The 13,823-nt window shown below is 38.1% G+C and overlaps 1 protein-coding gene across 3 annotated transcripts in view; it reads right to left on the bottom strand.

The window, feature by feature from the left end:
* The window catches only part of fto (FTO alpha-ketoglutarate dependent dioxygenase), a 177,003-nt gene that overhangs the window by 37,961 nt on the left and 125,219 nt on the right, over positions 1–13,823 (bottom strand). For 2 of the 3 annotated variants that reach the window (XR_013796718.1, XR_013796719.1), the window contains exons 9-10: positions 7,245–7,385; positions 6,927–7,017 (exon numbers count right to left, since the gene is read on the bottom strand). Coding sequence is in view for 1 of the 3 variants with exons in the window: in XM_079605422.1 (XP_079461548.1) it covers positions 7,011–7,017; positions 7,245–7,385 (148 nt within the window). In the remaining 2 variants the exon portion in view is untranslated. Of the gene's footprint in view, positions 1–5,397; positions 7,018–7,244; positions 7,386–13,823 lie in introns of those variants that run through there. The other variant, XM_079605422.1, reaches the window with a different exon arrangement.

The following is a 13,823-nucleotide window of genomic DNA, read 5'->3' as shown; positions in this document are numbered from 1 at the left end:
TCTTGCCATTTCTGGCATTAATGAATAAAATAAATGAATAAAACAAACTAAAATGAGAATGAAAACCGAAAATATAAAAATAAAAGCAAAATATAGCTGCGAGCAGCAATTATCGGGGTTCAAGCGGTTTAAGGACTTAAAACACATGCGTAAAAATATATGCTTTATTTAGCAATCCTGATACCATCTCAATTCAAGATGGAAATTAATATTTAAAGCCAATACAGGAAATTGACCATAGGAAATATAAGAATTTAAAGTTTTTTAACAGTAAACAGTAATTCATTGGCCAATGGCGGACATGTTTTTTGACGTCAATGCACGCATAGAAAATCATGGCAGCTTGGACAAAGACACGGATCCGATTGACAAGTTAATCGGATAGCGGTGACGTAGTTATAGCTGTTTTCCTGTTGCTTTCCTGTTATAGCGCCACCAAGTGGTCAGTCACCTTTTTTAAAGCAACCACAGAATGAGCTCTTACATAGGTGCACTGAGTTTGGTGAACATCTCATTCCGTTCACGAGTAGCCATTTTAGCAAAAGTGGCTCTTCCCACTTCCAACGTCTGGCGGCCCTTAGGGACCGTGAATTTCTACGTTTTTGATAACTATTGAATATCAGACTCCAGAGAATCTAGCTGCACTGGTTTGGTGCTGATCGGGCCAAAAACTTAGTACTAGTTCGCAAAAGTAGGTTTTCAAAAAATCCAAAATACCCGAAAATAAAGACCGATGAACAAAGCATAGCATTGAGACAATAATTCCAACGATATAATTCATTTGTTTGGAACTATTGGAGTATAAAGCATTTAACTAACAAGGCAAATTTTGTCTGAAATATAAGTAGTTTGATATACCTACTTGTTTTAATCTACTTTTTCACTGCTAAACTGCTGTAGTTCCTCGATTACTAACCCTCATGTCATTCTAAACCTGTACGGCATGATCAACACCAGCTCAATATACATTTATGGTCATGTAGGGAAGGGGCATCATAACTAACAACATTTACAGATTAATACAATGATTACAAATACCAGTTTATCCTTTTATGGCTCTATAACACTTAAATGAGTGATGATTACAGTCTAGCCTTCACAGAGAGTCTCAGTGACAGGTCGTCTTCTTTCTCTCCAAGGATTTCCCTATATAAAATAAAATCACCCTCCCCTTTCCCTTCCTCTACTTCTCTGTCCTCTCCTTCTCTCAGAGCAAACAACCTTCTCTCCTCTTGTTATTAACTAAATATGAGCACTTTGACCGGGGGACAAAAATTCAATATTTTCCCCACCAAATATTTAAACCAAGCAAATAAACAGACAAATAAATAGGTCTCCCAGGCGACCGGGCGAGTGAGGAGGGCGGGATGTAATTTGACGGGCGAGTTATTTGGGAGACTGAAGCCCACAGCTATTCAGGGGCTCATTTCAGCACCTGTCAATCAAGGAGCATAGAGGAGAGTGTGTAGGTGTGTGTGTGTGTACGACTGCGAAGTGGCCGAACGCACATACAGCCTTCAAGGTCGGAGCAGATAAGGTGAATATCGTACCTGATGAATATATCACCCTCACCTTCTTCATCTCTTCTCGCAGGCCTATCGAAACATCTTAATTCCCCTCTAATAGCCAGCTTTATCCGTCCTGTGTCCAGAAAATGCATTAAAAGAGAAAGCAAAAAAGCAAGAAAGATAGAAAGATTTGAAATAGGAGATCGTGAAGCATATATGTATGCAGACACACAAATCAGCGATATTATGAAGACCTTTCATCCATATTAGATGAGTTGCAGATGACTCTATTAAGTCAGGCTAGATTGAGCTGAGCAGAGAAAGAGAGAAAGTGAGAGAATGCAAAAAAAAACCCCACTATCTTTCATAAAACAAACACTTATAAACACCAGTGCCGCACACATACAAACGGTCTGCTTGAACTTTAACCACCTCAAAAAAATGAGAGAGATTGAAATGGTTGCAATGTTCAGACTGGGGAACTGTAGTGGCTTTGGTGTGTTTGAGGTTTTTGGGGCCAGTGGTGGCCAGTGCTGTGGGACAGGACAGGAAGTGGGTCATACGACATGACAGTCACTTCTTAAGTGGGCCCTGAGACCAAAGCCATTGCAGAGTGGAAGGACTTCAGAGGGCCATGATACTCACACAAACACACACACTGTATCTCTCTCTGGAGCGTTGCGAATACATCTCTGAAGTCAGGTCACAGCAGAGTTTAGCAGAATGAAACTGTCAACAGCACAGACACACACACACTGGAATCCTTTAAGCCAGATCACAGCAGTGTCCCTTCACTCAAGTGCCAAAAATGTGCTCCAAGAGTTTCACATCACTATCAGCGCATCAGTCAAAAGCCAGATCCGTTCCATCACAAACACAGATACACACACACACACACACACACACACACACACACACACACTCCTGAGAGCCCTGTATCCCTGCTTCCTGTAATGAACAAACTACAGTAAGAGCCTCTGTTCTCAAACCACGTGAACTACCAACGCTATCTCACGACCAATTCGTACGAATTTGTACGAGTGATTAAAAGGTGGCTAATTCGTACGAATTTGTACGACCTCACTCGTACGAATTTGTACGATTTGTCTAAACCCACGTGACGGTTGGGTTTAGGGGCGGGGTCAGGGGTAGGTCATTCGTATGAATTCATACGATTTTGGCAAATCGTAAAATATGTACGTTTTAGCAAAAAACGTACAAATTCGTACGAGTGAGGTCGTATGAATTGGTACGAATTAGCCACCTCGTAAAATTCGTACGAATTGCCGTGAGATCGGGTTGGAACTACCGGTACATACCTAAACTGAACAAAAAAATATTTATCTGTATTTTTATTTGTTGTGTAGTAAAACTAACAACCCTAAATTTGTTTGAAAATTTAACTGTACACAATATTACGAATTTAGAGAATACATCATAAAGTAGGTTTATCATTCTTACCACATGGGTATATAGTTATTGCTTCAAGCATAAATCTCTTTATATTTGAATAAACAAGAAAAAACCAAACTGCCTATCTATTTTTCTATATTTGGTCATATTAACAATTTAGATTTTCTCATTAATAAATAGTGTATTAAGGCTTAGATAAACTTCTGTTCAAAATATTTTTGAATGAAATTAAGCAAAAAAATGCATTCAATTCACCAAAAGTGACATTAAAGCCATTTAATAGGCCTAATTATTTTTATTTTAAATGAATACTGTTATTTTGAACTTTCGATTCATTATTCAAATATTAAACGGCACAGCTTGAACACCAAATCAGCACATTATAATGATTTCTGAAGGATCATGTGACACTGTAATGATGCTGAAAATTCAGCTTCACCATCACAGGAATGAATTACATTTTAAAATACATTCAAACAGAAAACATTTATTTTTAAATTGTTTTAATATTTCACACTATTACTGGTTTTACTGTGTTTTTTTATGGCTTTAGTGAGCATAAGAGACTTTATTTAAAAATGTTTTACTGAATCCAAACTTTGAACAGTAGTGTATATTATATAACATAATTAGCATTTTCTCATTAGTATATCATGTTTCAAGGCATGTTCGGTATGTTTAGCGAAAAGCTAAAAAAGACTAAAATACTGATAATTAAAGTATAAAATGTCATACTTGTACTACCTGCCAGACAACATATGCTAATGAATTGCATTACATGACAGAATAATGGATTACCGGTATTATTAATAAATGTGATTATCTATTTAACATTGGCATCTTTTGTCATACAGCCATTTTATAAGAGTATATTGAAATCACTGAAAGCACAATCTCGGTTCTTCTCCTATGCTAGAGCTATCAGGAGCCCACATGGTTGTTAGTCCCCACTGCTTGGGCAGCCATGACAGGTGTGAGTGGCCGTTTAACCCACACAGCACTGAGGAGTGTTGTCATGGCAGCATCATGCAGTAACCATGAGGTTCATGGGTCTGACAGGTCTACTCATTGCTGGTTAACTGGGAGAACTGCATTATGTGTTCATCATGTGGACACACACTGTGCTCTTGGGACTCGCTGTCTCACTGAATAACTCACTCTTCAGTCTGTGTTGAGATGTGGACTCATGAGTACATGTTAGCACACACACAGCCTCAAGTTTGCGGTGATATTGTCTGCACTTAGCAGATATCTGCTTTTTTTTATCATAAAAAGGCAAAATGAAGTATACAACAATGGTCTCAGATCACACAATTCAAATTCTGCCGTTACTTTACACAGCTTTAACACGTCTAGAGATTTGTGAAAAAATATTGCTGCTCTTTTCCATTCAATGAAAGCATGCAATGACCATGGGCTGTTAAGCTATAAAAAGGACAGAAGAAACACCATAAAAGTGGTTCATATGATTAATGTGCTACACAAGTCACGTCTTCTAAAGCTGTACAATAGAAGAGAAAGTAAAAAAAAAAAGGTAATGCTAACCACAGATTTGAATCATAAATCGAAACTGATATTCTAAAAACCCATAGGAAAAATCCCAAGGAAACATGACCTAAAAATGCAAATTCTCTTCCAGGTTTTAGGATTACAAACTCAACCGCTATATTGTGATGGGGGGAAAAACTGTTCAGTGCATTAACCCATTATCAGTCATAACAGTATAATGTGTAATAATGCATTTGTCCTTCAAATCATTTATGTTGTTGAATGTCACCATCTGAGATGTGATCCAACTTTAGCTGTCAATCATATAATAATCAGCATGCCTGTAGGGGACACACAGACACACACACACGCACACACACTTAATTACACATGCACCTGGTCATCTTCTTCTCACCAACAGTGATGTAAGAGCGAAACTACTGATGACCTTACTTAGAACAATGAATACCTGTGCACACATGTCTGAAAGCAGACTGCAGTGAAGTTTAGAGTGGCCATTCACCGATCACCTGCTCACCTGAGGCTCAGCCATCTATCACACCTTCACTACAGACTAGAGGAAACACCTCCCAACCCCTACAGGCATCGCAACACACACACACCACACCACACACACACACACCACACAAATAGAGCTGAGACAAGAGCTCAAATGAGTCTATTGGTCCCCATAATAGCTCTGAGAGGAATTAAACTTTGCCCTCAAATGCTGATATATTAATTTATAATATAATATAATATAAAACAAACAAACAACAACAAAAATGCATTGAATTAAATCTGAGCAAAGTAAAGGCATTTTCACTGCTCTCTGACTTTTGGATCCCACTGTTATTATATGTAACACTTCTATTACAGTCTCTCATAAAAATGTATTAATAAACCATTAAAAAATATATGTATAATGGCTGAAATATCCATAGGTTATTTATATTGATAGTGAATATTATGAGTAACTATCTGAATGCACAGTTAAATTACCACTTTTAATAATTTGTAAATGGCTACCAATGTACAAATAATTTTCCATACAACAAAATTATGAATAACCATGTACTGATTGATAAACCAGCATTGTATTTTATTTCTATCATAACTAGTGCTTTGCACACACAATGCCTTCAGAAAAGCAGTGGGGCTTGTGGCACTCCAGAAAAGAATACAGAGAGGGAAAAAAAACACAATGAAAGAAAGATTATATATACACATATATATTTATATACCAACCTCACAGCATTTACTCAGCAAGAACACAGTATTTGGCAACCAATGACAACTTCAAAAGTATAAAACACATTTAAGCATCTTCATCGAATACTATAATATGGATCTTCTACATTAACACTGATGACATAGAAAAGCCTAAAAAACAAAAAGAAAGCTGCTGGACTTCAACAGTCATCCCTTTTTCATTCATCCTTCATTCATTTAGAGGACAGAGTGCGTTTCCTCCTTCACTCGTTAAAAGATGTTCGAGTGCATTCCTCCCGAAACTGGCAGCATTTCAGACATAGGCAGGCGTTATTGAAAGGTTAAGAGCCAATGAGCTGTGAGAATAATGCGACGCAAGGGGTGTAAGTTCTCTTGGGAGCTCATAAAAGCCGCCTATTGACACTACTTGGCTTAGGAGAGAAACATCTTATGTATATACACACACACACACACACACACACACACACACACACACACACACACACACACACACACACACACACACACACACACACACACACTCAAATTCAGTCACACAGAAAGAAAACCGCCAACACGATTACATACACATGTGCGTGCCTCGTACCTACATGCACCTATATAGACAAACATCATCGACAAAGTCAGTCTAACAACATTATCTTTACCTCCTCCCTACAAACATTCAGAAGGACGCGCACGCAAACATTCACACACACTTGAGGCAAATTCAAACATACTAAATCCCTAGACAATACGCCAGGTAAAAGGCAACAGCACGCATATGACACCCGTTAATGATGTCATCACACCTCCACAATCTCATATCCTTTTTTACCTTTTACTTTTTACCGACTTTCTTCCTCAAAAGATGGCACGCAGACAAACACACACACATAGAGGAGAAGTGAACTGTGTATACTGTGTACATCTATACAATGTCTGTCCAAAAAAAGCTTCAGAGGATATATGGAGAACTGAAGTAAAACACATACATTTATGGATATATATTTATATATACGTATATTTATGGATAGGTATTGTATGCAACTACTGATATATGAATGGTCATTGTAACACTACGGACTCTGTTAAAGTGATAGTAAATGATACTGATGGAAATAGGAAATTAAATGTCCCGTCCAGATGTCACCCTGTATGCACCCCGGTATCCATCCTTATATCCGTCTGTCCATCCGAGTGGACCTCAATGTGGTGTGTGTGAAGGTGAATGTTGGTCTTCAGGCAAAGGTGGGCCAGAAAGGAGAAACTGAACAGGTGTGTGTTGTACTGTTTTTTTGTCACCTGTGATCTCCATCATGGCCTCTATCTCCTAACATCCACCTATAACATTCTTTCTCTCCATTTATCTCCCTCTTTACTAACATATTACATCCTAGAAGGGAAGAAAAAGTGAAGGTAAGTCACATTTTGACAATTTATGCTGTACTGTATCAATCTATGAAGCACTTTTCAATCACGAAATTAACAAATTGAACATCATCAGATCTGATCATCATAAATGGCTAACAATCCTTAAGCTCGCTTTCAATTATTTTAATACCAATCTCTACATAAAAGAAAACATAAGACGTCAACAAACACACAGTAATTCAACTTTACCTCCAGAGAAGTGACTCGACGCGGTTGATGATGTCAGAGAGGTCAAAGGGGAGGGGCATGTCAGGATCGTCATTACTCCAATAGGGGCGGTCGACAGGCGCTTCCTCGGGGGGCAAGGTCTGTGCCAGGCTGGATTGGCATCTGTTGGGACAGAAAAGGAATTAAAAATAAATTATATATATTATATAAATTGATAGATATAATATAAAAACTAAAACTAACTAAACATATAAATGTAATATTTATTATATTTTTATATTGAAGGTAAAAAGTTTAGGGTCAGTGAGAATCTTTTTTTATAATAAAAGTATTCATCAAAGACATTAAATTGATCAAAAGTGACAAGACAGATATTTATAATGCAAATAATTCAGTTTCAAATAAATTCTTTGTATTCATCAAAAATGTACCCCAGGTTTTCACAAAAATATTAAGCAGCACGACAGTTTTTATAATTCTAATAATGAAAAAAAATAAAATAATACAATTTACAAACTTTAAAAAAGATTACTGACCCCAAACATTTTTAACTGTAGTGTAAACAATGAAAATTTCTTAATTGACTCAAAAACACCCCCAGGCTACTCTGGTGCTTTCCAGGGTGTGTAAATAGTTAATTTCGCCTTAAACACACAAAGACGTGTGTGTTTGTCTAGGGGGCAGTCCACACACTCATTTCCTGATTTCTTTACAACACACAATAACCTGCCCTAATGACACGTTTATAAAAAAAGCAAAGGACTGTGCAGCTTGTGTGTGTGTGTGTGTGTGTGTGTGTGTGTGTGTGTGTGTGTGTGTGTGTGTGTGTGTGTGTGTGCGCGCTATGGCATCATCCCCTTGCTCCTCCTTTGAAGGAAGCCTTAGGAATGCACTTCTGCAACCCTACAAGTGTAAGCAGTGTAAATCACCGTTTAAATGCACCTGGACAGTGCTGATTAATATCTCAATCATTTACACCTGGGCAGGTGAAGCCTGTGGCTTTAATTCCAAAGTAACTTTGATGTTGGAGCATTTCATTTTTTGCCACCTAATTAATATTCAGTGTGTTTTTTCACTAGAATATGACAACATAGCTTCTCAGAAACATGAATAAATTTGTTAAATAAACTTTTTTTTTTTTTTTTTATAAGACGTTTTATTGACCACCAAATCTGCATATTAGAATGATTTGAAAATTCAGCTGTCCTAGGAATAAAATATTTATATTTTAAAATATATTTAAAAAAATAAAATATTCAAAGTAATAATTCCACAATAGTACTGTTTTACTGTACTTTTGTTCAAATAAATGCAGCTTTGGTGAGCATTAGAGACTTCTTCAGAAATGTGTCATTCTTTCATTTTAAAATATCTGGAAAAATTATGAGCCAAATTTAGGAAACAGAATATCATAGAGACTTGGGGTGGGTGGATTATTTGGACTTGAGCCAGTAAGCAACTACCATAGCAACCACATAGCAACACCTTGGCAACAACACACAACAACCTAGCATTGTGGTGGAGAGCTTTGCATTGGAAAGCATCACTCAAAATTGCTTCAAATAAAGTTTTTTTTTTTTTTTAAATCAGTTTAGCACCATTAGTGGCGTGGGACTGACACACTTTACAGACTTGCTTGAATAATCACTATCCTGACAAATACACAAAGTTCTGGCACAAACGCTTGTCTTAAGCAATCATAGCCTATAATAAACACTCATGTTCATCCACTCAAAGACTGCAGCGGTGCCCAGAGGAGGCCAATGTTATGGATGAGTCTGTGCTGTCCCGTGGTCAGAGGACAGCCCCTCTCTGACACTATTTGTGGTTATATATTTTGTAAGGGCCACTTAATGGTAGAGTGGCTCTCCAGTTAAGTGCTGTCTGTCCAACTGCACCAGCCACATGAGAGGCTGCATTACACGCCGAGGGTGGAATTAGCATATAGCGCTTCAATATATCATCCTCATACTGCATCAGGGCTTGACAATAACATCCGTTAACATGCGCTAAGTACCCTAATGTAGCACATCAGTTCATAAATAATATGAGAGCTCGTTCTATACACGCATGCGTGTGTGTTTAAACTCTCTCATCATTTACTGGATTATTGGAAGAGACAGAGAAGAGGTAACTGAAGTAAATAGACTGTTGTGAAAGAGACCACAATGGAATGAATGCCATAAAGATCCATTCAAACATACACACTTAAAGGGATTGCTTGCACGAAAACTAACATTTTGGGATCCTTGACTCACACTTTTTGCTTCTAACTTGTGGATGACAGGTGGATCACTATTGGAGAAATTTAGCAGAATGTCGAAGCTGTTATACAAATTATAACATTCAAAGGCTGTATAAATTAGCTATACCCTTAAAAAGTGTGGGGGCATTATTTATTTTTATTTTTGAAAGAAATTAATACACATTTAGAAAAGGACATTAAAATGATCAAAATGGACAGTAAAGACTGTCGGCTTGCATATAAATATTTAAAATAGATTAAAAATAGCACTGTATAACTGTTTTTAATTGTGATAAGTAATGTTTCTTGAGCCCCAAATCAACATATTAGAATGATTTCTGAAAGAATATTAAAATTATCTCTTTTACATACGATAAAAGTGAAAGGTGACCTGGAACTGTCAAGCTCCTAAAAGAACAGATAAAGAGTAGAAAATGTTCGCCCTATAACATAATAATTATGGTGTCATATAACAGTTTTGTGTGTAAGAGACAAAAAAATATATTACCCTAATTACTCCCAAAATATCTTACTTGACAGCCATGGTCACCATTTACTTTCATTGTAAGGAAAACAGCAGCACCTCCTTTTGTGTTCCACGCATAATAATAACAACAATAAAGTCATAAGAGTTTTGAAAAACAAGATGGTGAGTAAATCAGGATGGGATTTTCCCTTTAAGATGGTTGAGCATTTTCTATGGTGAGAGTCAATAAATTCAGACAGATGTTAAGCAACCTCCAAAAACATAGACCTTTTTTTAATTTCATAATGTTGAATCACTTCCCATCTGCAGTCAAAATGTGTCTGTGGCCTGGTAACCCCTACATTATGGGGGGAAAATGTCCCCACAAAGATGGCAGTATGCGAAATCATTGTTGTGACATTCTGTGGTCCCCATGAGGAAAACTGCTTATAAATCACACAGAATGATCTTTTTTGAAAATGTAAAATGCAGCAGAAAGTTTTCTGTGATGGGTAGGTTTAGGGGTATAGTGTTAGTGTAAATGGATAGAATATACAGTTTGTACAGAATAAAGATCATTATGTCTATGGAAAGTCCCCATACAACATGAAAACGCAATGTATGTGTGTGGTGTGTGTGTGTGTACTATTGGAAGTATATTTGGAAGTGTATGCCAACCATCCATACAGATTAACCTCTGCGAGATGCAGTCTACCTCTCCCATCTGACCCGCGCTCAGGAGAGATCGACGTTACAATCACTCATTTCAATTTGCTCTGAAACCCTATAACCCTACAGCCAGGCCTGCTGAAATAGCGAGCTAATGTGGAGGGAAGGAGATCTATCACCTCTGTTCTTCTGGGGGGTGGCTCACATACTCCCACCCGACACATTGGGTGCACTTGAACTTCGACTCGATCCGCGAACAATGCAACGCATACACGCACACCTGGCCTCCCAGCTGAAACTAACCACTTTAGCTAAAGTGAGTGTTAATTATGGACAGGCAAGCAGTCAATAAAAGGTTAATGCAGAAGGCAGTGGATAAATTCCTTTAAGCATTGCATCACTAGGCCATATCTGGGCAGCACGCAAGGCTCTCTCTGTGTCTGATCAATACATTTTACTGTAATGTTCTCCGCATCGATTTCCCTCGCTCTCTGTATCCTCCTCCAACTGAGATAAACTAGAGGAGAGGGGGAGTGAAAAGCAAGAAGGAACTGATAAATGAAATGATTAAAACCTCTTTTTAGTTGGACTTTCCCTCTCTTTGACATATCGCTGTGGTTTATAGCACGGCGATGGACTTCACCTCCAAGGTCGTACATTACCTGCCCCCCTCTCTTAAAGGGAGTAAAATGCCCTTATTAGACAACATCAGAGCTTCTGCCCGCCACCATTACGCTGATAGATGTAGGGCTAAAATGCTGGATACACAGACAAGAGACAATGCTAATTGCATTAGCCCACCAGGAGATCATTTACAACCGTACAGCTACAAATGGGCTGTTTGATTAGGACATTACGGTGAGGTTAGCCTGTGTGCTATCCTGTATCTGCATCCGATAAGCACTTTTTGTCTATGCGAATTCTGCGGTTTGGATGTGCCTGCTGTAAATTTTATAGATATTTGATGTTGTTACTCATATGGGGTGGAGATTTCTATTTTTTTTTCCTTTTCAGATTCCTTTGTTCACATTTCACGCGCACAGGTGTGAAGGGTGTATGTGGGTCGACACACACAGGTGTGTAGTTTTATGATTTTTGGCAGTGATTGGCCCCGTTCAGAAAATACCATCAAATGAGTCATGCAAAAACAAGTGAGCCGATCATAAATCAGTTTATCTCTAAGGATCATACAAGCAATCACATCTCCAATATAAGAGTGCGAACAAGCACACTGATAACATCTTCAACAGATTCTTCAGATAATCCCAATAATTAAAACTATAAAAAAGGGTCTGTCTGTTTTATTTTTTTTTCTGGTTACTTTTTATTATTATTTCTAAACTGAAACTGATCTAAACTGGATGCAAATTTACATTATTTGTCAATGAGTTTTTGGAACAGCAATGATTCAGTTTCATTGATTTTCTGTCAGAAAGCAAGTGTCCATCCTCAGATAATTTGTGAATCCGTGCAAAACTATAACTAGAATAATAATACAAAACAATGTTAACTGAAATAAATACTAAAAAATAAAGCTAACCGTACTAAAACTAAAGAACTTTTTTCATGACTATAAAATAAAATAAAAACAATAAAAAAAAACTAACAAAACCCCAAAACTAAACTAAACAGAAAATACTAATTAAAAATAATTAGTGCACTAAAAATGTAAAACTATGAAATTAAAAACTACTCAGCCTATGTTTAGGTCAAATATGGACAAACCCAACAGTTTTGGTTATTTTTTTTACATTTAAACCTGATGGTTCGGTTTGTCCATATTTGACCCAAACATGGGTTGAAACAGCCAATATTTATTTAGTGTAAGTAAGTAAGTAAGTAAGTAATTAGCTAACTAACTATTTAGTAAACATATCTATGTGTGCATATGGATGGGTGACTGTCTGGGTAAATTACTGGCATGTGATCATTTAAAAAAAAAAAACTCAGGCAAATAAAACTATCATCAGATCTATTTCCCTCAATAACTGGCAAAAAAAAAAAAAAAAAAGAACAAAGTTGATTTTTTGACCCAAAAAAGTTGGGGTTTTGTTCTTTATTTTGCCATGAGTGTAAGTGGTTTGGGAGTCAATGAGCGGAGCTATATTTGGGTGAAAGGCAATGAGTCCACCAGAGGCAGGAGGCCTTTTGCGTCTGTACTCCAACAGCTCACAGCAGACCACATGAAACGAGCTCTCCCAAGCTCTAGCATAGGACACACAGACACCGCAAGAGAGAATAAGGAGAGACCCCGCCAGCACACCTTTACTCAGACGGGCTCGTTTGATGTGGTGAGAGTGGGTGTCTGGGTCCTAACCCAACCAGATGACATGAAAAACACACACAGCGGTTGCCTCTAAACGGCTCTCATAATTGGGGTAATAAAAAGGGGCTGAAGTCTTAAGCTGATTGCAGAGGAGGCCACTGCTGTCTCTGAACTCTCAAAACCAGGTGGACGTCTATTAGCCTGTTAACACCGTAACAAATTATCCCACACGCCCCTCCGATCGCCCCCCTCAGGCCTCATGAAAGAACGCAGCCAGATGTCAACACTAGCACCGGTTTACAGCACACGACACGCCAATACACACGAAGACAGGTAGTAATAAGGAGAAGTGTGTAAAGAGGGCAACAATCAGGTTTGAAGTTGTTTGTCAGTCAGTTCAGTACAATGACATTTAAATGAAGATACACGGGTCTCAGTGATCCCCTTTGGACGTTCTCCCACCTGGACTGCGGTCCCTTTTGGATATCATCTAAGCAAAAACAAATAGTGTAGCAGTAACTTGTGCCCTGACACGTCCAACCTACTGAGGTGACAGCCTGCCACATACAACATTGTGATATTCTGGGCCAAAACTAATTAGTAGGTTTAAAACGACACTAGGGGTTTTTCAGTCTGATGGTGTTTATTTACATGTCGGAATGAAATATGGAGAGGTTAGGAGAAGGAAAGGGCTATATGAGCGTGCGTCTGTGTGTGTGTGTGTGTGTGTGTGTGTGTGTGTGTGTGTGTGTGTGTGTGTGTGTGAGTGTGTGAGTGTGTGAGTGTGTGTGAGAGAGAGAGAGAGAGAGAGAGAGAGAGAGAGAGAGAGAGAGAGAGAGAGAGAGAGAGAGAGAGAGAGAGAGAGAGAGAGAGAGAGAGAGAGAGAGAGAGAGAGAGAGAGAGAGAGAGAGAGAGAGAGAGAGAGAGAGAGAGAGAGAGGTGCCTGAGGGAGAG

Source organism: Phoxinus phoxinus (assembly GCF_949152265.1).
Source record: "Phoxinus phoxinus genome assembly, chromosome: 2".
Classification (NCBI taxonomy): domain Eukaryota; kingdom Metazoa; phylum Chordata; class Actinopteri; order Cypriniformes; family Leuciscidae; genus Phoxinus; species Phoxinus phoxinus.
This window is presented reverse-complemented; position numbering and strand designations above follow the sequence as displayed.